This window comes from Penicillium roqueforti (genome assembly GCF_015533775.1).
Source record: "Penicillium roqueforti strain LCP96 04111 chromosome Unknown scaffold_02, whole genome shotgun sequence".
NCBI lineage: Eukaryota > Fungi > Ascomycota > Eurotiomycetes > Eurotiales > Aspergillaceae > Penicillium > Penicillium roqueforti.
This window is the reverse complement of record NW_024067566.1, coordinates 1,360,825-1,386,361: the sequence shown is the minus strand read 5'-3', so window position 1 is coordinate 1,386,361 and position 25,537 is coordinate 1,360,825. Positions and strand designations below refer to the sequence as shown.

Below are 25,537 nucleotides of genomic sequence, written 5' to 3'. Positions count from 1 at the left end.
CTCGCGCTCGATGCTCTTTGAGCACTGCTTTTTCTCTGTATGGCAGGCTTGTGCATGAGTAGCGCCACTGAAGGCGCGTCTGGATGCCCAGCAAAGGCCTCGACCCCGATGGAGTAAAAATGAATGGCGCATATTATTCGTGCCCTAGCGTGTTAGGATCTTATTACAATTGGCACGAATGAACGTATGCAACTTTGGATATAAAAATTCGAAGGGCGCCAAGTTGTGAGGTTGGTGGAGCAGAGCATGGTTCCCGAGCCTGTAGCACAAATGCCGCAACGAAATAATGCCAGATGCAATTCACGTGCCAAACCACGTATCGAAGAATGTGTCGATTATTTATATTGCTTGATAATTCCATGGAATCTTAGGATCTAGAATAACTGGCTGAAGAGAGAAAATGTAAGTAAAATATTCAGAATGAGCGCCGGATATACCTTCGAACTACCCGGTGGGGCTACGGAAGCACTAGGGACATCTCACCTTGACACCGCGATGAACTCATTGAAAATTTGACGTAAATGTGGGTATCTGTGGTCAATTACACCTGTGCCTGTTGGTCCACGTCGAATGGTGGCTACTTTAGCGATTTGGGCATCATCTTTCGGAAGATCTGGAGGCTATGTTGTAGTATAGTCCATTGCTTGGTCGAACAACATGCTCAAATGGGCAGCAATTTACTCAGAAGTAGGCCAACGTGCATTTAGGCTCAGGTAGTATCAAATGCTGTTCTATTAATATGATAGAGGTGGGGGTTAGCTAGCCTTTATAATTCATCTCCTTGGTAGTTCTCCATGTTGTATGAAACAAATGACATACTATTCAAAAGTCCCTATACTGCCCTGTAGCATAGTCTTGGAGTGGAATAATTGCATCTTGCCATTCATTTTCTCTATGAAGATGGTATAAAAGCCATATTCACTGTGTGGCAAAATTTCCTAGTATTATCGATTTGTAGGATCATTTGTAGGCTTCAAGATTCCCAATATCTTGGCCTTAATGCATATCCATATGAACTACGTTGTTTATAGGGTACATACTTTGGAATCCTGTAGAACGTCCGACATCCTTCTTAAGCGAGCTTGCATCGCCTGGTTGAAGTTGTCAAAGCCTACTACATGAAACCTTATCGTATTCCTTTTAATAGTAACGATCAACTACATGGACGTGCAGTTCATTCAATTCTAAAGTTTGTCAAGCATAAAAAGTTTGTTGTAGCCTAACATCGGGCATGGCGAACGTACATTGCAAAAAGGCACTGCCCTGGTGCTGCCCGATCCAATGCTTAGATAAGCGATTTATATTTGATACGCACGTGATTTGGGTTGGACCAATCACTACGTATCACGTGAATTCACCGCCACTAAATTTGTCAGAATCTGTGGCAACATCAAATATTGTTCCACCTGAGCAGAGGACAGTGGACAGCTGCCTGACAGGCAATCTTGCTTTGATACCTAAATTGGGCCCGCCGACGGCAACAGGATTGGCCGTACTCCGTACATAGTACACAGTCATACCCACGGTATCTCTCTAGGGTATGAGTCACTTGCTTCCTTGCCCCCTCATCTCGATATCCGACCACCAGGCATTAATAGACGGCTTTCCACATCTTAACCCACATGTATATAAACTCTAGCCAGTTATGAATTCATATGACAATCTAGTTGCCCAGAAACTCCACTAGGAAACGAAAGAAGCAAAAATTTGCTGATATAATAAGGATTACTGCGCCACAGGGGTGGCGCATATGCACCTGACGCAAGCGGTATAAATAGGCTGCGGATGCCTTGCTACCTGAAAATTTTGGCAACTCCTCCATCTTCTCCCGAAGCCTTACCCATCAACATCTACTAGGCTATCACGGCCAATTTATTTGAATTTTTTCATAAACAACTCTATTCTTGTTGTTTCCATCGACCCCATTACTCTGTGTTTCTAAATTTACCGTTGTTGTGCATTGACGACGCGTCTTTCCGGTATCTACTTCATTCTATCACCATCCCCTCAGTAGTGTGGGGTATCAACTTCAAAATATGGGCGACGGGTCTGACTATCCTAGCCCACGAAGTGAAGGAATTGACGGTGCCCTCGCTGCGTCAATCCTCGCCTCTAAACCTGAATCCTCACCCCCAATTGCCAGAATGAACGACCCTCAGCAGCCTATGACCTACGGCCTCGAGGGCGCGCGCCCGCGCCTTTCTGTTCGACGCGCTCGCGATCCTCCTAAGAACGCTGAAGGTCAAATTTTTTGCGATCATGTTGAGTGTCAATCTGCGCCTCCTACTTTCCGACGTCCATGCGAATGGAAGTAAGTAAAATGTCATATTGTTGTGTTCTTAACGCGCCCAGTACTAACAGAACTGTAGCAAACACATGGACAAACATGATCGTCCCTACAAGTGTTACGAACCTAACTGTGACAAAATCCAAGGTTTCACCTACTCTGGTGGTCTCCTACGTCACCAGCGCGAAGTTCACAAGAAAAACACCGACACCAAGAAGGCCCTGATGTGCCCATACACTGATTGCAACCGCAGCACTGGTAATGGATTCACGCGCCAAGAAAATTTGCGCGAACATCTTCGCCGCCGCCACATGCACAATGACGAGGCTCCTGCCATGGTCGATATGTCTTGGGACCGCCCCCCTGAACTTGAAGGTGTCGAGGGAGCCACGGGTGCCTCACCTCTTCCTATTGCTGGAATGAAGCGGCGCCACGATTCTCCCAGCGGAGATCTCCGGGATCTGCCTGTGACCGGAATCGATTTGCACAACGAAGTTAAGAGACTTCGCCGGGAAATCGAAGAGAAGGATCGTCGCCTTGAAGAGCTGGAGCGAATCGTCACCACTATTCAGCAGGCTATCCCTCAGCAGTCTCCTCCCGTGCCCGAACTCCAGGATCTTTCACAGCCCGCTCCCCAGTCTGCTGCGGCCCCTCCCGTTTAGGGGTTGCTTTTCTCAGATTGAAACGTCTACGGATTTGACCTATGCATCTTGTGGGCGTTTATCGAGGCAGTAAATGCGCTTCAAAAAATTTGCGACATTTCCTTCTTTTCGTTTTGTTTGGTGGTTTCTTTTTACTTTGCTTTCCCTCTTGTTTTGTGTAGCATTTGGGTTCGGTCTCCATGGATATCCTCTGAGCACAAGTTGCTTTCTTTGCTTTCTGCAAAGATTTGAGAATTCAGGGAGACCTTCCCTCTTTACGGCGTTTTAGCTTGATGATTTCGTATGGGCCAGGCGGTGTTGTCTCCAGAGGCGGTTTACAGCGTTATCTCGCCTCATATACCCGGATGTTTGGTTCGATGTATCCTTTGCGTTACTCGCTTCTACCAACCAACTCCACGTTTAGTTCGCTTTGTTCCTGATTGACAAATTGTACGAATAATATCTTCTTGATATGGTCATATGTTTCAAATTATCCTATTTATACTCTGTATCCTCAAGAGGCCATCTGCTAACACTGAAACGCGATGGATCTTCGTGGCATTGAATTCGGGATGCACAGCCGAAGTATAAGGCAGCCAATGATGTTCATGGGCGTGAACAAGTATTTATTCCTGAGGCACCCAGGCTTCCACGCTATAGCGATAGTTCTCAGGCAGACATTTCAGCCACACCACTTTCAACCCGTGTCCCATCGCCTCGTAGACCCACGAAGCTCTCGTGAGACCTTCGTGAGCACGGCCGTCTCTGAGACCGTGCGGCCCCGCTGGCGGCATCCACATCTAGAATGTCGGAGTCGGGAGATAAGACCGCCGTTGACGGGCTCCCAACGGAGCCCGCTGCTTCCCACGGCGGCCTATAGGCTATGAGGCATGATAGTACGCTCGGGCAACGGATAGTTATGACTCCTTGGCTTACAGCACTAGTCTGTGACTCATTCTTACGTGGAGCGCGCGTTCGGCTCTCGACTCGACGCGAGCGAGATCATATGACGGACGGCATTGGTACGTTGGTATCGTGTTGATCAGGTAAAACTCTCCTCCTGTCTTCATGTGGCTTTGGATGAGAGTTTGGAATCTCGTGGAATCTCATAGATGTGGGCAGTGCTCTAGGCAGAAGTTGGTTTGGTAATAATAAGGACAAAATATATAGCACGCCATGTATCCGTGTAGCTTGTTTCTTCTATTGGTTGCCTATCACAAAAGAGCTCTCCGTGGAGATGAAATGCAAGGTTGGCAATAATGACCGACGAAATATATTCTCTGGTGCAACGCACATATATCTTTACTTATTGCCTTCTTGACGCCCGACCCTGACTATGAAACGTGCACGGTTCGATATACTTAGTGACGTATAATGTAATAGCTATATATGAGTAGCTAAACCAACTCGGACACAGATATGTCACACGTAATCCTGGGGGAATGAGTGTTTCTTTCGTACTAGCGACCAAAGTGTCCTATTTTTAGGAAAATAGTTGGCACAGTCAGTCTTCATAGCTTTTCAGATCAGCAAGGCTTACTGAGAGGCAACATAATGGGGTGTTTTGAACCCCTAAACTGTCAGGTTTGGTGTTTCAATTCAGTATTGCCCAGCTGCGCCGGGCCATGTTGGCAGGGCGACAACTCTCTCTGTCAAGCCTCCTATGGTGCACAAATTCCAAGTTGAGATATTGATCACGTTTGTAGTCATGTATATTTTAGTTTATTTATTGTCAGCATGTGGCTTTTCCTTGGAGAATATGCAGTGTCTTGACAACCCTGCGTCGATATACAGCGTCGACGTCGTATGATAGGGATTCTATATCATCACTGTAGCAAATTGATCGAGAGGAGCTCAGCCAGGGTTTTGTAGTTTATCATCAACATATTTTGTCCAATTGATTGTATTTAGGACGCTTACGTGCTCGGCGCTTTTACTCTGGACTAGAAGGATTTCCATAGTGATCATTATTCAACAAGGCTTGATGGAGACAAGCTCATGTAATGCAACAAGGGCGAGTATACATCTAGCCATCATATTTCGCCAAAGTTTAAGGGTAAAATTTTCGAACAAGTCCAACAATCAAGTCGAATACAGATCGGGGGGTTTATAGACCTTTATAGTGGAGTCGCCGATAACGATAAGGAAAAAAAGTGCAAAATTCCACCCCACGTTCGATGAAGACAGTCATATTCTTTACAAAGGACTAGACGAAACGAGTGTCTTCTCGAATATAATAATGCCTCACGCCCCACGTCAGGGAAACCGCAGGAGATCTCCAGGTCCAAAAGCGAAAGCGCAAAAGCAAAAACAAGCGCCACCAGCGAACAAACAGCACGCCAATCGCAAAGCCGAAGTCGAAAAAGCCAAAGCCGAAGCCGAACAACAAGAGGAAGAACAGTCCTCTGGACTTAACCTTGTTAGCACAATTCCTCTTACCCTCCAGCAACTGCTCTTGGACGTATTCAAAACAGCCCTCCTGGGCAACCCAGTTGCAGAATCGGAACCTGCAAGCCAGGATACCAACCTCACTGAATCGCAATCAGACGAAAATAAAGATGAACCATTAGATATTAAATCTCTCATCCAGACAATCAAGGGACTTCTATATCAGCGCGATTTCGACTCTGCCTTCACCGAGGCAGGCGAGGATCTACTGCGCGCATATGCCCTGCGCTGGAGTGCGTCCCGGTCACTGGGATATGCAGGCCTGTTGAAGGGAGTTTTGACTTGGATGAAAGAGGAGGAGGAAAACACGCGAGGCCGTGCTAGAAGCAAGAATCCCTGCACCCGTGTTGTGTCGATTGGTGGCGGAGCCGGTGCAGAGATCGCTGCTCTTGCAGCTGCGTGGAGAGACATGGGGTCCCAAGCCCAGTCGCTAGAGGAAGGTATTGCCAGCGTGTCTCTTGAAAACAAAGATATGGAATCTCAAGATGAGAAGAAGACAGAAGAAGGAGATCAAGGAGTCAGCGCACCCAGTCTCTCTGTCATGGCTGTCGATATCGGAAACTGGGCAGACGTTGTTGACAGGCTTTCACGAACCATCACTTCGTCCGATGTGCCATTTTCGCAGACAACAAAATATCGTCCCCCCTTGCTCTCAGAGAAAGTGGCCAGTGAAACATTCTCCGTGTCTTTCCGCCGCGGAGATGTCCTGACTCTTCCCGAGGAGGACCTCAAAGAAATTCTCCTCGGCCCTTCCTCGTCTTCTCCTTTCACTTCCGTCCTCGTTCCTATCATGTTCACTTTGAATGAGCTCTTTTCTACCTCCATGCCAAAGACTACCGGTTTTTTGCTCAAAATGACGGAAATCCTTCCTGCTGGTGCGGTGCTTTTGGTTGTTGATAGTCCTGGCAGCTATTCAACTTTGAAGTTAGGAAAAGGACCGGACGGTGAACCACAAGAGAGGAACTATCCGATGAAGTTCTTGCTTGACCACACGCTGCTGTCTGTGGCGAAGGGCAAGTGGGAGTGCGTATACACTCAGGACTCGAGGTGGTGGAGACGGGACGCAGTGCGTCTGCGGTATGAAGTTGGCGAAGGAGCAGGCTTGGAAGACATGCGCTTCCAAATGCACGTGTATCGACGTTTGTAGATCTGATGTTTTCTATATCACGATATAAATCACCATTTAACCATTTAATGAGCAATACGATTGAGTTTTCAGAATGTTCTTTCTAAAAGAGAAGTGGTGTGGAGTGAGGTATGGTATTGCTACAGATAGGAAGGTGGTATAGTTCAGACCACTCCAAATTCACGCCACGAGGCAAGACTGGCCCCAAGTCGCGGCAAAAATTGCGATTAATTGGTACATTCGATGAGTTGTGAAAACGGGGCCCATAAATCCCCGAAACAGCCTTATAACCTCCTAACTCCGCAGACCGAGCAAGAGGCTAGTGCTCTTGTTTCCATCCTTTCCTTCTCCACCGGGCAGGTAAGTAACGTTGGGGTTCGAGGACAGAGTCTGGGCGATCTCCCTGCTGGCCTCGATACGACGGATCTCAATCAGTCCGCTGCCAGCCTTAGCGACGGCCTTGCTGATAATTTCAGCACTCAGGGCTTCACCCTCAGCGCGAATGACGTTGGCCTGGCGCTCCTGCTCGGCACGCTCGACAATGAATCGGGCCCGCTCGGCATCCTGCTGGGCGATCTGCTTCTGCTCGACAGCCCGTGTGAACTCCTTTCCGAAGGTCATGTGTGTAATGGAGACGTCCTCGAGGGCGATGTTGAATTGTCCAGCACGCTTCATCAAGTCAGTGCGGATACGGTTGGAAACAGCTTCACGCTGTGTGATCAGCTCGGCGGCGTCGAACTGGGCCACGATGGCCTTGAGGACTTCGTTTCCGATGGACGGGAGGACACGCTCATCGTAATCGGTACCGTATGACTGGATAACTCTGGGTCAGTCTTTCCCTTAGGTATCTGTTGAGAGATCATATGAGATACACACCTGGTAGATCTGCGGCAGCTTCGGCACCTCCGGGCGGTGCAACACACGCAGCGTCAAGCTAACCATCTGCAAATCCTTACTTCCTGTCGTGGTAGAGATGTTGCGAGGCTTGGTGCGGACATCGTAAACAATTGCGCGTTGCAACCATGGGATCAAGAAATGTGTTCCTTCGTTGACAACCTTCTCTTGCACACCAGACACTCGATCGAAGATGACAGCTCGTGTGCCGCCTTTGACATCGTAAAGGGAATTTTGAACTAGCATACCACCGATAGCCACGGGGACAGCCAGCCGATAAACATTTTGGAGGACTTGAGCCATGGTTGGAGGTGGAAGTCGAGTTGATGAAGACGGATGATGGAGATGATGTCTGCTTTTCCCGACGCTCACTCTGAGTGTTCCCGATTGGGTTTAGTGCCCATCTTTCCAAACCTCCAACTTCGCCCGACCTTCGTCTTTTCCTCACTCATTTCGCTACCTCCATACCTTTTCCACCCACTCCTCTCTTTTTACTCGGAATCTTTCAAAATGGGTCACTCCGTAGATCCCAAGAACGGCCAGTAAGTCGTTTTGCCCATGCTCCTGGCGTCGTGGATTGAGTACCGGCCTCCCGGATGCGTTGGCCGCCCGGCTACACAATTCAAATTCCTAAAGATGCCAATTGGGTCGGGCTTTAACAGTCTCTGCGTATTCTGCGTCTCTCATTCAGTTAACTGACAATTTTTACTTCTTATAGCTACATCGGCAACTGGGGAGAGTTCGGTACGTTCGACAATAACCCTTGAACCTCTATGGACCGGATGCATACGCAGGAGGCCGACCCCTTATGCGATATGAAGATCGGATCGATCTAGACATATTCAGAGAAATAAAGGAGATTGCAATTCGAGCGGATCGCTAATATCCATGTTACAGGTTGCCCGACTCCCCAGCGCATCGCCACCTACTCGCTGTCCCCTAACCGTCAGCGTCCCATGGCCGGTGCCGCCCACGCTGCTATCTTCAACGTCTTCCGTCGTTTCCGCCACCAGGTTCTTTACGTTGCTCCCCCCTTCATTATCGCATACGTCGCCATGAACTGGGCCATTGAGCGGTAAGAATGCCCTTAGGAGCCGCTTCGACTGTGCGCTAATTTGGTGCTTTAGCAACGAGTTCCTGAACTCCAAGCCCGGCCGTCTTCTCGAGGGTGACAATGAAGAGTAAATTATTTCAATTTTGTTTCGTGGAGTGAGGTTGGATTGGTATAACAGAGCATGAACACCCAAGACTCTGCACTTTGGGGGAGCTGTATGCTTGTACAGTAACTAGAAAGCAATCGACCGTTTGATTTTCCTTTTACCTACCATATTTTTGCGCTTGAAAGGGCTCTATTTTCTTATATTCAAAGGCAAGCCTGAGTAAGCGTCTTTCTCGGGCTCTCTATTGGTCCCTGAGGTGTCCATACCCAATTATGGGTATGGGGCATGTGTACCGGGTCGAATTGCAGTCAATTAAGGGTTACTAGAGGCAACCCATACCTATTATCTACATTAAGATGGGTTTCATCCTGTTTCTACGGATATTGGGTTTTGGTGGCAGCACAGCAGCGGTTCCCCACTTAAGCCGAGAAGAAGCAAAAAATTCGCCCAAAACAGCAAAACTTCCGCCGTGCCCTTTTTCTTCGAATGCTTCGTCTCCCCAGACTCTCTTCTGCTTTCTACTCATCATCTAAATTTCTCCGTTGTTTCTCTTCTTTCTCTATCAAAATGAGCGAGCTCACCCACCCCACCATTCAGGGTACGTGTGAAGCCCCTCCATTACCCCGCCTACTAGTCAATTTGCTGCAAGAACATGCTGACGCCCATCTACAGATGGCTGGTTCTCTGAGAAGTCCGGCATGTGGCCTGGCCAGGCCATGAGCCTCAAGGTTAACCAAATCATCCACCACGAGAAGTCTAAGTACCAGGATGTCCTCGTCTTCGAGAGCAGCGACTACGGTACCGTTCTCGTCCTGGACAACGTTATCCAGTGCACTGAGCGCGATGAGTTCTCCTACCAGGAGATGATCACCCACCTCGCCATGAACTCCCACCCTAACCCCGAGAAGGTCCTGGTCATTGGTGGAGGTGACGGCGGTGTCCTCCGTGAGGTCGTCAAGCACGCCTCTGTCAAGGAGGCCACCCTGTGCGACATCGACGAGGCTGTCATCCGTGTTTCCAAGAAGTACCTTCCCGGCATGGCCATTGGCTTCCAGCACCCCAATGCCCACACCCACGTTGGTGACGGCTTCGAGTTCCTCAAGAACCGCCAGAACGAGTTCGATGTTATCATCACTGACAGCTCCGACCCAGAGGGTCCCGCTGAGAGCCTCTTCCAGAAGCCCTACTTTGAGCTACTGAAGTCTGCCCTTCGCGACGGAGGTGTCATCACTACCCAAGGTTGTTCGTCACTTTCTTATTTTCTTGCCCAATTCCTTCCTTGATTGCTCATTCCCTTCATCTTATTATCACACAAAAAAAATTGACCACATGCTGATTTCTTTCGCACCACCCCGCAACCAACCCGCTTTACGGGCTCGGTTTTGCGGAGCTGTGCTTTATATCTAACAGCCGAGAACCAATGGCTCCACCTTGACATGATCGCCGAACTTAAGAAGTCCTGCAAGGAGGTCTTCCCCGTCGCCGAGTACGCCTACACCACCATTCCCACCTACCCCTCCGGCCAGATTGGCTTCATGGTCTGCTCCAAGGACGCCACCCGCAACGTGCGCGAGCCCCTGCGCACCTGGACCGCTGAGGAGGAGCTGAAGCTCTGCCGCTACTACAACCAGGACATCCACCGCGCCAGCTTTGTTCTGCCCAACTTCGCCCGCCAGAAGCTCGGTAACTAAATCTCGCGATTTTTGAAAAAGCTTTTATGGTCTTTATATCCTCATGACGATATTGAAATGAAATCATGGATTTTCGTATACTCTATTCTCTGTTTGTCTCCGTGTAGTCCTGCATTATGCTCTCTAAGTGTTTGCTTATAGATTTCATTGTGCAAAATCCGATTCTAAGAACCCCAGAATTTGGAGTGTTGGAGGCAAAACGCCGGGGTAGGGTTGCGGCCTGATTCATTAGGTCACCCATGCTAACTAATGACTTGCTTGATAAATCTCTTGCAACAAGCACCAGACGGCGGTTAATGAATCCGAGTCAATGTCTGGTTCCCCCGGACCTTTGAACACTGAACAGTACGACGGCAATGATATGCGGCGATGATCCAATGTACTTCTTGTGAGACATGTTTTCATTGGACGTCAAGATCGATAACCTTGGAATCTCCACGGAAACGAGAGCCGATTGCATTAAAGGTGAGGTTGATAGGGCTGACACACCTATACGGCAGGTTTACATCATGGCTTCTGTTGATTCTTGCTATAAATATTCAGCAACAAGTCGCCTCTGTACTGGAAAAGCAGATTTAGTTCAATTATTTTGCTCTTAATTGACCTCTGATCTATCACAATGAAGATCTATGAGCATTGCATTGCATTGACCCTTTCTCTCTTCCTGGCGACTCCGGTCTTCGGGCAGAGATTTATCAATGCCACGAATGGCATAAATCCCACGAATGGTACGCAGAATGGACGCCTGTGTACGTCCGATGACATTGCCAGAAGGGACGTGAGGGGCTGTACATGCCCTTCGACTTTCCCAGCATCACCCAATGACCTGGTATGCGTTACACCGTCGGGACAATGCCCTATCACCTGCAACCCTCCACCCCCGCCGTCACCCGTGATACCGCGAGCACAGCTCTCACAATGTGACGCGGGCTGTGTCGACGCCAATTCCGAGTGCAACGGCTGCTTCATCTGGTTCTCCAGTCTGTGCCATTGCCTTCAAGACTTCCAATCCGGAAACCAGACGACTTGCATCGCCAGCCCTCCAATTCCTGTTGGCCCGCCTCGGACCAACCAGTCAGCTTCGTGGGTGGTCCTCAGCAGTGGAGACTTGATCACCACGACGGACTTGATCCCCGGCATTCTTCAATTGAGCTCCGCTGCTGACGTGGACGGGGGCTTCCGCCTTGGTCAGGATACACTCAACACCAGAGGTATCAGGGACACAGGAACACTTGCGATCAACAGTGTCGCCACCCGCTCCGAGGAGCAGATTCATATCCAAGTCTGTGACCATCCTGGCAGTGCTGTGCGTCGTATTCTCGATAACCTGCCTCGGGAGAATTACAACACAACATCGTCGGTCGACCTGTCCGCCCTATCTCAGCCGAGTGCTGCTATGTCTTGCCGGGTGTCGTCTAACGCGGGTCAAGACATCAACTTGGGCGGTGATATTGTTGATTGGCTGAACCAGTATGCTGGCAACACGACCTGTGCTCAATATAATGTCGGTGCTGGCGTTGTGACTGATAGCAATGATTACTCTTGGTCTTGTATTACTACGGGTGATAGGGCTGCCGAGGATCTGTTCTGCAGTGATTAAAAGTTGGATATCGAAGGCTACTCATTGAGTCTTGATGTTACTTTACAAAATTTGGAGCGGTAGATAGATGGATAAATTTCAAAGGAGCGAATCTAAATTGAGAATATTAGCAAGACTTCACAGACTAGAAGCGTAAGCTTATGTTAGACAGCACCTATGTCAGAGTCCTTATGAGGCTCAATACCGATTTCTGGCCTTATTCTTGAGGCCTCTGACGCCAATTACCTAGTTACTTGCTAAAATTGGAAGGAACCTTACAAAATTTCGTCATTCTTACTATGCTAGCGGAGAGACGTTAGTGGCAAGTTCCTGCCCTATTTCCTGACAAACATCGTCGGTCAACTATCCTCATGATATCAAGTTGATCTGGAGGAACTATGTGAGGACATGGAAAAATACTCCGACTAGATGGAAGTAGAAACCACTTTCTTATAGTTCCACCCCACGATCTAGATCTTCCCGTCAATGGGTCAAATGACGATTTAAGCATACATATTCCGAGCACCTCACTTCTAACAGAAAGGAGGTTTTCGATAAAGGCTGCCATCGTGGTTGCAGTACCTAGTAATGGAAGGTTGGTGTCCGCCGATATATATTGCCAAAATCTTTGAGATTGTTACATCATGGACTCTTCTCCGGATACACTCAACCCCATTGCAACAAAAGGCACGCCAACGTACTACTGGCTATGAGCGTAGGCTACCTCCGAAAACATGAATATAGACTCTGCTGTATATTTATAAGGTCTCCACCTTTTCGAAAGGAGATATGGTGTATTAGAATACTCTTGGATCTGCACAGATCAGTTGTCTTCATGTCCTTTGAATAGATCTACAGAACTTGATATTAATACAAAGAACAGATTCTATATATTCAAACTGAAACTGTATAACAGGAGTGATCGTCTTATCATCTAATTGTCAAATCTTCAGTTGCCCGTCCGACGCAGTACCGATCGGTTCAGATGCTTGGGAGACACGGAACTGATCCCCGACAGGTGGAGGGTCAAATTGAAATCTCCTAGGAGACTCTTTAGCACATGGCGTACTCCCTGCTCACCCTGAATGGCCAACCCATAAATGTATGGACGACCAATTAAGACCATCTTTGCACCAAGCGCCAATGCCTTTATGATATCGGCACCAGACCGAACACCTGAGTCATAGATTATTTCCAAATCATTGCCGACGGCGTCGACAATCTCTGGCAAAACATCTAAAGACGCAATACCTCCATCCTGTTGGCGTCCGCCGTGGTTCGAGACAACAATTCCCTGCATGCCATACTCGACAGCCTTCTTCGCGTCCGCCACCGTCTGGATTCCCTTCAGAACAATTGGACCGTCCCAGTGTTCCTGGAGGAATTTGAGATCTTCCCAGCCGTGACTTAGACCAGGGAATACGGTGTGTGCCCATTCTGCGGCTGCTGTTTGGACGTCCTCTTCAATGGGTTTTCCGTGCTTCTCTTGGAACTTGCGGCGGTATACAGGGTCCGAGAATCCGAGTGCCACACCAATGTCGTCTGCACGAATGAAAGGGTTGTATGCATTGTTCAGATCGCTGGGGCGCCATCCAAGAATGTACGTATCCAAGGTGACTACCAACACCTTATAACCCGACGCCTTCGCCCGTGACAACAGGCTCACGGTGATATCGTTGTTCTCACTCAGAGGCCAATAGAGTTGATACCAACGAGATCCGTTTCCATTAGCCTTGGCAACGTCCTCGATGCTTGTAGCGGATGCGGTGCTGAGGATGTAGGTGACATTTTCCTGCTCGGCAGCCTTCGCCGACGCAATCTCTCCGTCCGGGTGGAAAATTCGCTGCACGCCCACCGGTGCCATGGCGATCGGATAGTCAAAAGTCTCTCCGAAAAGTGTTGTTTTAAGGTCTGGGAAGCCGCTCTTGACTAGGCGTGACGGCACGATTCCCCATTTCTTAAAAGCTTTCTTGTTGTTGTCGTCTGTCTCACGAGTTCCGGCGGAACCCCAAACATATCCGAAGGAATCTGCCGAGAGACGATCTTTGGCCAGGGCTTCCCAATCGCCGCAGTTGAAGGTTATCGGGGGCTTCTGGCCCGAGAGACCGGCTTGGTACACCTGGTTTTCGTATGTAAATGGGGCCAAAGGTTGAGCAATGGACTTGCTCTCCAGTCTGCTGTCCTGCTGAGGTGACATGATTGATGATGTAAATAACAGAAAAGTTGAGTAGACGTGGTGTGAATGGACCGTGGATTGTAGATGAATATGGCGGGAATCGGGGAATAGAAGCTGCTTTTATACTTGCGGAACTGCAAAGCTTGAGATATTAATGGAGCTCTTCGAAATTGATTATAATTGGTGGGTTCGTAGTGTAGCTACAAGCAGGTTCGGTCTTTATTGTCATGTATGTTCGGCCGAGATTCATCACGACGTCATCTCGTTGAATAGCCTTTTCATAGTCAACAACTTTGGTCCGCCACGATCCGGAGAGAAACATAGATACTCTAGCTTCTTTCTTATACTTGCATAACTACGATGAATATGTTAACCCTAGATATTTTCACTTTCTACTAGTTTATCCTGGGCTGTGAAGGAAGGCGTACGGGTACATAGGCTGCAGGTTCTGAATAAGCAGGCAGGGCCCCCAACGCTTGTCATCATTGTGGCGAAAAAGAAGCTAGCTACTAGAAGAATAATGAGAAGCTTGTATGGAGTCTAAACCCGAAAGGTTTGTACACTGGGCACTCACCGAACGCCACGACGATCGGATAAGTCAACACAAAATACACCATGCTAGCCCTATGCACTTACAATTGCGAGTTGATTGATAAGAAATTTTCGATCTGGGCTCCATAAATTTCATCATGATACAAGTCTTCGGTGTTGAAGACCCATCATAACTCTCTCGGTATACCGTTGCGGGTCGGGTTCGTAGAATGCGGGGGCCGAACTATTTGTGCGCTCACAGAGTGACTAGTTATGTACATAGCTGACTGAGAAGGCTGCTGCCATTCTCTCGGCCGAGAAGGCACCATTCTGTCAACAAGTATCCGGCCGAGAACCACGCTCTAGCTAAACAGGAAAGCGGATGTGACATGCGAGTGTCGTACGATAAATAATCACGATCTTCTTTCGTCATCATCCGAGAAAGGGGAGCTGAAAAACAACCACAATATAAGGATACAACATACGCAGTGGCTCGGACTTGGAGATGATCACAAATAAGCTTTGAGGCTGAACCGAGAGTGGGGTAGACACGTTGTTAGATCTAGAGTAAGCTCGCAGTTGAGATGAGGTGAGATTATGTCCCAGATCTCATCTACCATCCCTGGCTCTGATTGGGTGCTAGCAAGAGATCTACGATGAAGCTATAACGGATTTGACATGGTTCCGATGGGGATTGGCAGTAACAATTACTCCGACTACAATATATCATGTACTTTGTAAAATGTGGAATCCTTATAACTGGGCTTAGACTCAAGGCCCTGCCCTGTTGTTGTATGTTGTACATTGTCGCGACGGTCTTCTTAGCTCTTAGGTCCACAAAAGGAGCAGAAGCTAGCCCAAGAACAATGACTCACTCGGCCGAGAACACATTAGAATAGATCTCAGACTTGTCTCATCGTTCCTTCCAAGTTACGAAAGCACGGCCATTGTCCAGGCAGTGGGGGTTGGTGGGGGTTAGTGGGGAAGGTGCCCTCAGGAACGGCAGTAACAGCCTTTCTATCTCTTAAACAACCTACTCCGTACATGTACCTCATTTGAAAGCATAGGTGGGAGATATTCGTGACCTATTATCGCCAATGTCGGCTGCGAAATGTACATTTTACAATGCCCTGGCGCAAAAATGTGAGGTGACATCTATTCCTACAAACTATACCAATATCCCGAACGCCATACCATACTCGACCAACCGCAATTTTGGCCTGGTATCACCTTCTCTGGCAATAAATGAAAAGCCCAGTAGACGGAACTGGGGACACTGGGGACAAAAGATCACCCATTGGACTTGCTCTTCGGCTAAACAACATCTTCCCGTCGCCAGTTTTGGTGCCTCTGGGGCTTTGCTGGAATTGGGAAGACAAACTACAACAAACACGCCAAGTTCATGGTTCATGGAATGCGGGACTGTGCCTGAGTAGTTAGTGAATTAGAAAATTCCAATCTTGAAATTGAATGAGAGGCCATTGGATTAGGCCTAGCCGATTGAACCACGCTTGCTGAGTAGAACATTGGCCATTTCTCGGACAGCTACTAGCCTATGTGCTACTCCACGTCAGTATATTACAATTAATTCCAGAAGCGATTCTTCAGAAGTGCCTTCTCATGACAATTGGTGTATCATCGATTGGTACGACCATGAAGCCCATCGGCAAGTGTCGTGTATTGAAGTGTGCGACTTTTTTGCTTCTGGACATCCTCAACCATAAGCAATAACCTACTCTCTTGCCCTATAGATCTTCTTGACCTTAGAACGAATTGGCATATTAGGTCAAATAATCGATGCGTGTTTCCAGGTGGGAGGTTGATTCGTCCAGACCGTGCTGAGTAATCCACCTGGTAACCTGGGCCCGACGTCAGAGTGCCAAGATCGTTCCCACTGCGGAGTACCAACGCAATTATCCCCGACATCTGCGGGTTGGATTGTCACACGTAACTCTTTGATTATTTCCATGTTCCTTCTACTTGGTCACTGGACGGAATCAATGAAAAGAGACGGATAAATTGTCAAAGCACGCCGAATATGCAGCCTGTGGTGGGGCCCTCCAACCCGTCTAGCACCACTGAACCGCCAAGGTCGCCCTCGGCGCCAGGAAATCCACACATTACCCGAAAACGTGTGATTTATAGCTGTCAAACATGTCGTCGGCGCAAAGTCAAATGCGACAAGGTAACCTTTTCTGGCCTAGGACCAAGTTGCCTGAACTGAAATTTTCTTGTTAGACACTCCCAGTATGCGGAAACTGCGCGAAAAATGGTACCGAATGCGCCTACGACCCGGAGATCCAGAAAGATGGGATGCGAGCCAAACGTACTCGCCGAGTGAGAGCCAAACGGCAGAGAGATATCCCACAGTCGGAGGAAAATACAGATGAAACCCTGCCGATCCATGACCGAGCGAGGCAGGGATCATTATCAAAAGGCCAAAAAACAGATTTAAGCGCAGTTGAAGCCCATTTGGCTCAACTCGTATCGCTCGTTGAGCGACTACGGAAGGATAACCAGGCGAACGAATCGACAGAGATGCAAGCGGCTGCATTAAATACTGGCGTCCAAACGGCGCCGATGGAGGACGGCAGTTTGGGGAGCAAATCGATCGTCGCGCAACCGCCCAGTCCATTCAGCGCTGCTGCTGACTGTAGCAGCGATGACTTCCCCATCCCAAATGGCCAGACTACGGATCTGGTTGATCCACTGGGAACTTCAAACTTGGGCCACATGTCTTTGGGGGATGGCGGGAGGTCAAGGTCAGTATCGACACACTAGGCTAAAGTGCGATTGAGTTTCTAACCTTGGGTTTAGATATGTCGGGACGACGTATTGGGCTTATATTTCCCATGAAATGGAGGAGCTCAATCAATTGCTCGGAAACCAGAATCAGCCGCATGATATAGCAACCTGTAGTGATACCCCAACCGATTCCGTTTCTAGCAAGCAAAGACAGCGGAAAGAATCGATGAGCAGCCGAACTACGAGCCGAACCACGCGCTCCCCCTTTCCTGTCGGCTTCTCAGAACCCCTTCAGAAAGCCGTTTGCATCCCATCGGCCTATTTATCACCAAATGATAAATCGGTCGAGCCATATATGCTTGAGCATGTTCCAACAAAATGGCAGAGTGATATTCTCTACAAGGGTTTCATGTCTGGTGTCCACTCACTGAGCCCTATTGTTCACCCTCCAACGATCCTAAGACGTTACAAAGCCTTTTGGGACTGGTACGACGGCAAAAGCTATACGGGGGAGCCATGCCCTAGTTCTTCTTTTATTCCACTCCTATACGCGATATGGTTTGGAGGCTCAGTCACAATTTCTATGAGAACGATGGAGACGGAGTTCAATACTTCGTCACGCGCTGTCCTCTCGACAAAGTATAGCGAGGAGGTCACCTGTTGGTTGGCCAAGATTTCGTTTCCCCACAGCGTCACACTTCATGGTCTGGCGGCCTATCTTGTTGCGCAGACAATTTTGTCAAGAGAGGAAGAACCTTTGGCAAGTAGTTTGTTTGTTAGCTTAGCAGTGAGAGTGGCACAGACCTTGGGATTACATCGGGATCCCGCCCATTTTAATATCGACCCATGGGAGGCAGAGTTCCGACGCCGAGTGTGGTGGCATATCATGCATATGGATGCCGTTATTGCGATGTCGAGTGGGCTTCCACCATTGCTTACTGATACGACTTACTGGGACGTTCGTGAGACCAGCGAGGTCAAGGATACCTTATTAGGTACTGCCGAAGCCAAAAGATATGAACAACAGGTTGCCGACGGCCAACGGCCACCTGATAACCCAGACAATCCGACTGTCTGTGGTGGGCCGTCGATGGTAAATGTGTATTATCTGAACGCAAAGGCAAAATGCATAATGGCCCGTGAGTGATCTTGGGTCTAAATGTTAGGCGCGTGAGCTGACCTCCTCGCAGAGTCTGTTCGTAAAGTACTAAAGATTCAGCTGGGTACGAAGCCTCTAACAAGAGGGGATATGCTGGAGCTCCGCTCTGTCCTTCACGATCTTCAAGTCAAACTCAACTCCATCATAAACCGAATTCCAGAGACAACGGCAACCGAAAGAACAGTAGTGTCTCCAAAACGAGTTTCTCATTCTACCGAGGCGGAACTTCCTATTGAAGGTCCATCTGGCTGCCCGGAGCAATATCATTCAGCAGTCCTCGTCGCATTTCATAAATGGACCAAGATCATTCTGTCATTGTTCATTGATAAGGTCGGTATTTTAATGCCAAAATCCCGTGCGGCGCTAACATGAATGTAGGCATTTTGTGTTGCGTATCAACCATTCCTCAGGAACCCTCGAAGTCGAATCTGGCCAGTAGCACGACAAAGGTAAGTGTCGCGACTCATTGGGCTACTGGATCTAATCCAAATAGTGCGCTACGCCATTGCTATGCATTCATGGAGAAGTTTATTCGATTGGCGACGGACCCTGACTTTCAGCCGTTTCAATGGGGCTGGCCTGGGTGAGCATTCCGATTGTTCAAATAAGAATTTGACTAATGATCACCAAGGAACCATCAGCCCATGCATGCAATGATGTATGTCGAAAGCTCGACTTAAGTGGCCAAGCTAACTAGATCTAGGATCATTCTCATCGACTTGTATGAACGACCATATAGCCCCGAAGCCTCCGTGTCACGCGGATTTGTTGATCAAATTCTGTCTCTTTGTGGACCGGACGGAGGTGTCGTGAGTGGCGGAGATGACATCTTCACACAACGCCCGTTGAGGAATGGAGGCCGCGAGGCCTGGGGCATGATCCGTCGTCTGCGCCAACAGGCCTGGCAGAAAGCCGGTCTGAACCCAGAATTGCCCTGGACGGGGCAAGATCGGTCAACCAATTTCGCAAATGCACCTTACTTCAAATCAATGTCATCCGCAAATATCCCCCTATCCTCAGGCGACAGAGCATTTGCTCCCGACTCAGCCTTTGGTCGTTCCTCCGCCGCTACTATGTCGAGTCAACAATCCCTCGTTAACTCTCCTATGGTGAACTTCTTGGACACCGCCGGACCGAACGCAATGCCTGCTTCTGAGCCCGCCCCCTTCATGATCGATCCAGGGCTCAATTTCGACTGGGGTGAATGGGATAATATTTTTGGGCAATCTTTACCCGTCGCGGATGAGCTTATGGAACTCGATCAAGTCACGGGGCTTGCATTTGCGGACTTGGAAAATAGCGCCCCGTCCGAGCATAAGACGGAGACAATATAATTATCCTGGGTCAGCGTTTTTCGGGCTGCTCTGCATCCAAACAGTATACCACCCCCATTCTTCTGTGGGCTCTATTGTTCTATGTGCTGTGGCATGTGAGTTGGATTTTCATGACCTGTGATTATTCAATCTGGACTTGACCCCAAAATGGAAGTCGGGTGACTTCAAGGAATGCCAAAACCTACTCGTAGAGTCAGTTTTCCACACAGCATCAAAAATAGTAGAATCTCCAGAAACATAAGGTATATACGCGTAATATCCGACTGGTTTCATACATTGATCTTACCGGTTCTAACGAGACGCCAATTCGTCTTGATTCAATGACATGTCCCTCATCATATCGCGTTGGGAGTCTCATGAGAGCCTAGGCACGACAGACAATCCCCTCCCGAGGTCCGCCAGCCGCCGCCGCATGGCGGCGCCGCATAGCCCCTCCAGTCCCCACTTATCGGCGGACCTCCCCGAAACTACATGTAGCTATCTATAAGGTCCCTCTTCCTCTCCTCCCATTCCAAACACCTTCAAGAAACCGAAACCTCCGAAATCCGAAAACCATGGCCACAGAATACCCCCACCGAATCGCCCTCTTGGGCCTAGGCACAATCGGCCTCTCAATGCTAGCAATGCACCTGCGCCGCCCCGACACCAGCATAACAGTCTACGACCCACGCCCCGACTACGAGTCCCAGATCCGAAGCACGCTCCCCTCCCTCCTGGACTGCCCGGAATCAACCACCATAATCGACGAACTGATCCGCACATCGCGCCTGAAACTAGCCACCAGCCTGAGTGTCGCGCTCGAAAACGCGACAATCGTGCAGGAACAGAGCCCGGAAAAGACAGCTTCGAAACAGGCGCTCTGGAAGGAAGTCGCCAGTCTCTCTAGCCCGCATGCACACCTGTGGAGCAGTTCATCTGGGATCCCCGCGTCGGCGCAGGCAGCCGGGTGCGAGGGTGTTGCTGAGCGGTTGGTCATCGCGCACCCGTTCAACCCGCCGCATCTGATGCCGCTTATTGAAGTCGTGCCTGGGCCTGAGACGAAGGCTGAGGAGGTGGAGTTTGTGAAGAAGTATTTCAGCGAGGTTCCTGGGCCTGGGGCTGCTGTTGGTGCTGCTGGCTCGAGTGCAGATCCATCGGCTAAGCAGCATTACCGACCTGTCACGCTGAACAAGGAGATGCCTGGGTTTGTCGGGAATAGACTTGCTTTTGCGTTGCTGAGGGAGGCGTGTTATCTTGTTGGGGAGGGGGTTGTCTCGGCGGAGGATTTGGATATTCTTGTTAAGGCTAGTTTGGGCCCACGGTGGGCTGGAAGTGGTGTGTTTGAGAGTTATCATGCTGGTGGTGGAGAGGGTGGAATTGGGGCGTTTTTCCAGAAGCTTGCGCCGACAATTCAGGATGTGTGGGGTGACTTGGGCCAGATTGATATTGAGGGCGAGCAGCCGTGGAAGGACTTGGTTGTTAAGCAGACTGAAGATGCTTATGGGACTTATACTCTTGCGAAGAGGACGAAGAAAGAGGAGATGCTGAGGGATGTTCTGGAGCTGCAAAAGAAGAACTGGGAAGAGTTGTGATTTAGTCTGCTAGATATAAATATACGCATCTGATTACTCTGTTAAGGTTACTAGATTGATAAGTGAACAATAGAGTGCTTTATTCGCATTCTCGTATATCTAGATGGCAGTTGCCCTATTAAAAAAACCAAAACATTTTGTTACGTCATATTCGTTCCGTCCCTTACAGGATCTGCTGGAAAGCACGGTTAATAGGCGAGCGCACGGGGACGCCCTTGTAGAAGTCGATGGTGGCAAGAGCGCGCTTGCTGATGCCCTCGGGGGTGAACTCGAATTTCTGCAAATAATTAGTAAATGATCATGGACAAATGAGCGGATATAACTTACAGCGTAAACCTCCTTGTAGGGACCGGAAGCACCGAAGCGGTTCAGACCGAACTGCTCGTGTGAGTAGCGCTCCCAACCCATGGTGCAGCAGGCCTCGACCGACAGCACGGGGATGCCATCGGGCAGAACCTGGAGACGGTACTCCTTAGTCTGGGAATCGAAGACCTCGAAGCAAGGAATGGACACAACACGGGCAGCAACACCGTGCTTCTCCTGGAGGTATGTGGCAGCCTCAATGGCGATGCTGACCTCGGAACCAGTGGACACGATAGTGACGGCAGCATTGGGGGTGTCGACAGCGACGTAACCACCCTTCAGGGCGTTCTCGAGAGAGGAGAGCTCAAGCTGGGGCAGGTTCTGGCGGGTCAGAGCCATGACAGTAGGAGTGTGCTTGGAGGTGATGGCGGAGTAGTAGGCAGCGCTGGTCTCGTTGCCGTCAGCGGGACGCCAGACCATGCAGTTGGGCATGGCGCGGAAGTGAGCCAGAGTCTCAATAGGCTGGTGAGTAGGGCCGTCCTCACCCAGACCGATGGAGTCGTGGGTAGCGACGTGAATGACACGGACGCGGGACAGAGCCGAGAGGCGGAGGGCACCGGCAGCGTATGAGACGAAGTTCAGGAAAGTACCACCGGCGGGGATGATGGTACCGTAGGCAGCCAGACCGTTCATGACGGCAGCCATGGCGTGCTCACGCACACCGTAGCGAACGTAGCGACCGGCCCACTCGCCGATGCCAAGGTCAGGGGGCTGGAAGTCAACGGCGTTCTTCCAGCGGGTGTTGTTGGAGCCAGTCAGATCGGCGGAACCAGAGACCAGCTCGGGGAGGACGTCGTGGATAGCCTCGAGGCAGGCCTCGGACAGCTTACGGGAAGCGATGGCGGCATCAGTAGGCTTGTAGACGGGGAGCTTCTTCTCCCAGCCCTCGGGCAGCTTGCCGGAGAGACGGCGAGCGAGGTCCGCACCCTCGGTCTTGTGCTCGGCCTGGTACTTCTGGAAGAGCTGGTTCCACTCCTGCTCCTTGGCAGCACCCTCTGCGGCGTGCTTGTGGTACTGGTCGTAAACCTGCTGGGGAACAACGAAGCTCTCCTCGGGGTTGAATCCGAAAAGTGCCTTGACGTGCTTAGCATCCTCAGCCTTGAGAGGGTTGCCGTGGACACCGCCGGTACCGGCAAGCTTAGAGCCGAAGCCAATGGTGGTGGTCAGCTTGATGACGGAGGGCTTGTCAGTAACCTGCTGGCATCTGCGGATGGCAGCCTCGATACCCTCGAGGTCGTGATCACCATCCTTGACCCACTCGGTGTGCCAGCCGTAGGCCTCGAAGCGCTTCATAACATCCTCAGTGAAGGCACACTTGGTGTCACCATCTATAGAGATAAGCTGTCAGCCCTTCATATCTAGCTTGCGGTACTCGAGTCAATCTTACCAATGGAGATGTGGTTGTCATCGTAGATGGCAATCAAGTTGCCAAGCTTAAGGTGACCAGCCATAGAGGCAGCCTCGCTGGCAATACCCTCCATAGCGCAACCATCACCGAAGAACATGTAGGTGTAGTTGTTGAAAAGCTCGAAGCCGGGCTTGTTGAAGACACCACCGGAGTGAGCCTGAGCCATGGCGAGACCAACAGCGTTAGCGAAACCCTGGCCAAGAGGACCAGTGGTGACCTCAATACCGGGGGTGTCGTGAGCCTCGGGGTGACCGGGGGTGATGCTGTCGAGTTGCTACTGAAATGAGTACATGGCTGTTGTATATGGCTTGGAGGGACTTACACGGAAGTTCTTCAGGTCATCCAAAGAGATCTTGTATCCGAACAGGTGGAGCAGAGCATACTGCAGCATACAGCCGTGGCCGTTCCTATCCAATTTGAGATTAGCCGGTATTCAAAAGCGCGGCCATTGATTTTTCGCATGGAAAGAACCCGCCTAGCTTTCAGAGACGGAGGAAAGCACATACGAGAGAACGAAACGATCACGGTTAGGCCATTCGGGGTTCTTGGGGTTAAAGTTCATCATGTTCCAGAGAACGTGGGCCACGGGGGCCATGCCCATAGGAGCACCGGGGTGACCGGAGTTGGCCTTAGCAACGGCATCAACCTAATAGCGAGATAAATGTTAGTCAGATTTCCCAGACTGCACGCATCGAAGCTTCATATGAGGTCCAAGACCCCAATGTAGCTCCATTGAGCGCGTAGAACGTCGTGGCGATTTTCCCGGGAAAAATTAACGTACCGCCAGAAGACGGATGGTGTTGACAGCCAAATGGTCCAGATCAGTGTAACCCATGATGGCGGATTCTAATACCGTTAGAAAGGAAAACCACAAGAAGTCAGTTCAGTACGTACATTTTTGAGTAAAGGGGAGGATTTGGGGAGATGAATGAGAGAAGAAGAGAAGAGGGAGGGGAACGTATTTGTTGGTGGGGGTATGATGTCGGGTGGGGGAGGCGGAGGCCTGCAGCCCAGCAACTTAGCTTACGGAGTTCAGATCGCATTCAGCAGAGAATTTATGGAGGAAATCTATTTACGGGGGTATTTCTGTCTCGTTCGAAATGCTAAATCAATCCAATTGCCCTCTCTAGACTTGTATAGGTATCTGCTTAGCTGCTATACCTCTCGACCCTATGGGATGAGTCATCAACGAGGGCATGAATATGTATGAAGCAACGACATTGTATATGAACATGCACTCGACCACTTCTGCACTTGTCTCGAAACGCATCAATAGCCGTTTATTCCGTCTGCACCTTCAATGGCCCGCATTTCCGACACTCCTCCATCCACACCTCCTTCTAGTATACACCGGGAGCCGTCCGGAGGACCCTGCTCCGACTCGCAACCGGCCTGTTCACGGAGGGAAATTAGCCGAATTTCTATCTATGACTCCTCAATAACCGTGCCGATGATCAGCTGGTCGACTGAAAAAAAAAGCTTTGATGGCCTGCCTCGAAGGCTCCTTGACAGCTCCTTGACACTTGTCAACGTGGCCGTGCATCGGATTTCCTAATTAGGCCAGTCCGAAGAAACATTGTGACACCAATGACAAGATAAATCTGCGAATATAAGTGGAATGGCAATCCATGGGAATTTATAACGCGACCCCCACAGTATGTCGTCGCTGAGACGGGGGAATTCACCCGTGAACGTCTCGGTGTGCCGGAAGAAGAGTTAGCGCGGGAGACATCATCCAGTCACGTGCGAAGTATATCTGAACTGTACATCTACGTGATCACATCCTAGGCATTGTGGTTTCTGTCAAAATACGAGATATCTGTTTAGCATGTACGTCGGGCTCGCCTGCCTGGTATCAGCCTGTCTTCAGCCAACCTCCCATCTGAGTACACACCCAACCCAGACCCTTGTTGTGCTTCCCCAGGAAGTCACTGTCACCCAGGATTAAAAGATGAGAAACTCCAGTCCAATATCAAATTCTGAAGGTAATGCTTGCGTCGAATCATTCATGTTGCCTCCTTGATCAATACCATGAATAAGCATTCAAGGAGTTTACGGCCTCCCGATGCAATCGCCACCCCCGGAACCTCAACTCCGACGAGGTGTGAGGGGAACGTTCGGGGAAATCCCCCGGCTCAAAGCCAATCATCCAAGCCCATGTTGAGCAACATCGCAGTTAGGTCAGCTCGCGCTACATGGGCACATTAAAAATCCGCCAACTCATCTCAGCTGCTGGAACTCCACGTCACAACAGGAAACCAGGGCACCTGACTAATATGGATGGCATATTGATCTGGGCTCGATATTAATCTCGTCGTATATGGAGCCTACAAGAGAACTATTGAATAAATTAACACGGAAGACCCTTGAATTAGGATCGATTTTGGGTTCTGTAATCCTAGGATTGTCTGTGACTTGAGTCAG

The 25,537-nt window shown here is 49.6% G+C and overlaps 10 protein-coding genes across 10 annotated transcripts; 7 read left to right on the top strand and 3 right to left on the bottom strand.

Annotated features, from left to right (window-relative positions):
* Window positions 1–2,144: 2,144 nt before the first annotated feature.
* LCP9604111_1999 (putative C2H2 transcription factor) lies at window positions 2,145–2,949 on the top strand (the record flags this gene model as incomplete). Its single annotated transcript, XM_039069426.1, has 2 exons — window positions 2,145–2,311; window positions 2,370–2,949. The coding sequence occupies 2 exons, from the start codon at window positions 2,145–2,147 to the stop codon at window positions 2,947–2,949; spliced, it is 747 nt and encodes a 248-aa protein (XP_038932126.1).
* A 2,218-nt stretch (window positions 2,950–5,167) lies between these two features.
* Window positions 5,168–6,523, top strand: LCP9604111_1998 (25S rRNA (uracil2843-N3)-methyltransferase; the record flags this gene model as incomplete). Its single annotated transcript, XM_039069425.1, has 1 exon — window positions 5,168–6,523. The coding sequence occupies one exon, from the start codon at window positions 5,168–5,170 to the stop codon at window positions 6,521–6,523; it is 1,356 nt and encodes a 451-aa protein (XP_038932125.1).
* Window positions 6,524–6,796: 273 nt separating this feature from the next.
* phb1 (prohibitin subunit PHB1) lies at window positions 6,797–7,699 on the bottom strand (the record flags this gene model as incomplete). The annotated part of the gene is made up of 2 exons (XM_039069424.1): window positions 6,797–7,315; window positions 7,379–7,699. The coding sequence occupies 2 exons, from the start codon at window positions 7,697–7,699 to the stop codon at window positions 6,797–6,799; spliced, it is 840 nt and encodes a 279-aa protein (XP_038932124.1).
* Window positions 7,700–7,906: 207 nt separating this feature from the next.
* LCP9604111_1996 (ubiquinol--cytochrome-c reductase subunit 8) lies at window positions 7,907–8,581 on the top strand (the record flags this gene model as incomplete). The annotated part of the gene is made up of 4 exons (XM_039069423.1): window positions 7,907–7,938; window positions 8,115–8,140; window positions 8,294–8,471; window positions 8,524–8,581. The coding sequence occupies 4 exons, from the start codon at window positions 7,907–7,909 to the stop codon at window positions 8,579–8,581; spliced, it is 294 nt and encodes a 97-aa protein (XP_038932123.1).
* A 542-nt stretch (window positions 8,582–9,123) lies between these two features.
* On the top strand, window positions 9,124–10,247 carry LCP9604111_1995 (spermidine synthase; the record flags this gene model as incomplete). The annotated part of the gene is made up of 3 exons (XM_039069422.1): window positions 9,124–9,154; window positions 9,229–9,795; window positions 9,967–10,247. The coding sequence occupies 3 exons, from the start codon at window positions 9,124–9,126 to the stop codon at window positions 10,245–10,247; spliced, it is 879 nt and encodes a 292-aa protein (XP_038932122.1).
* Window positions 10,248–10,866: 619 nt separating this feature from the next.
* LCP9604111_1994 (uncharacterized protein) lies at window positions 10,867–11,847 on the top strand (the record flags this gene model as incomplete). The annotated part of the gene is made up of 1 exon (XM_039069421.1): window positions 10,867–11,847. One exon carries the CDS (start codon window positions 10,867–10,869, stop codon window positions 11,845–11,847), a length of 981 nt encoding a protein of 326 aa, XP_038932121.1.
* A 928-nt stretch (window positions 11,848–12,775) lies between these two features.
* LCP9604111_1993 (lactate 2-monooxygenase) lies at window positions 12,776–14,023 on the bottom strand (the record flags this gene model as incomplete). Its single annotated transcript, XM_039069420.1, has 1 exon — window positions 12,776–14,023. One exon carries the CDS (start codon window positions 14,021–14,023, stop codon window positions 12,776–12,778), a length of 1,248 nt encoding a protein of 415 aa, XP_038932120.1.
* A 2,548-nt stretch (window positions 14,024–16,571) lies between these two features.
* On the top strand, window positions 16,572–19,771 carry LCP9604111_1992 (transcriptional regulator family TF; the record flags this gene model as incomplete). The annotated part of the gene is made up of 8 exons (XM_039069419.1): window positions 16,572–16,718; window positions 16,772–17,295; window positions 17,351–18,417; window positions 18,469–18,767; window positions 18,816–18,886; window positions 18,931–19,020; window positions 19,069–19,095; window positions 19,141–19,771. The coding sequence occupies 8 exons, from the start codon at window positions 16,572–16,574 to the stop codon at window positions 19,769–19,771; spliced, it is 2,856 nt and encodes a 951-aa protein (XP_038932119.1).
* A 554-nt stretch (window positions 19,772–20,325) lies between these two features.
* LCP9604111_1991 (uncharacterized protein) lies at window positions 20,326–21,342 on the top strand (the record flags this gene model as incomplete). The annotated part of the gene is made up of 1 exon (XM_039069418.1): window positions 20,326–21,342. The coding sequence occupies one exon, from the start codon at window positions 20,326–20,328 to the stop codon at window positions 21,340–21,342; it is 1,017 nt and encodes a 338-aa protein (XP_038932118.1).
* Window positions 21,343–21,505: 163 nt separating this feature from the next.
* Window positions 21,506–23,948, bottom strand: tktA (transketolase tktA; the record flags this gene model as incomplete). Its single annotated transcript, XM_039069417.1, has 6 exons — window positions 21,506–21,619; window positions 21,670–23,033; window positions 23,093–23,387; window positions 23,436–23,520; window positions 23,620–23,759; window positions 23,895–23,948. 6 exons carry the CDS (start codon window positions 23,946–23,948, stop codon window positions 21,506–21,508), a joined length of 2,052 nt encoding a protein of 683 aa, XP_038932117.1.
* Window positions 23,949–25,537: the final 1,589 nt, after the last annotated feature.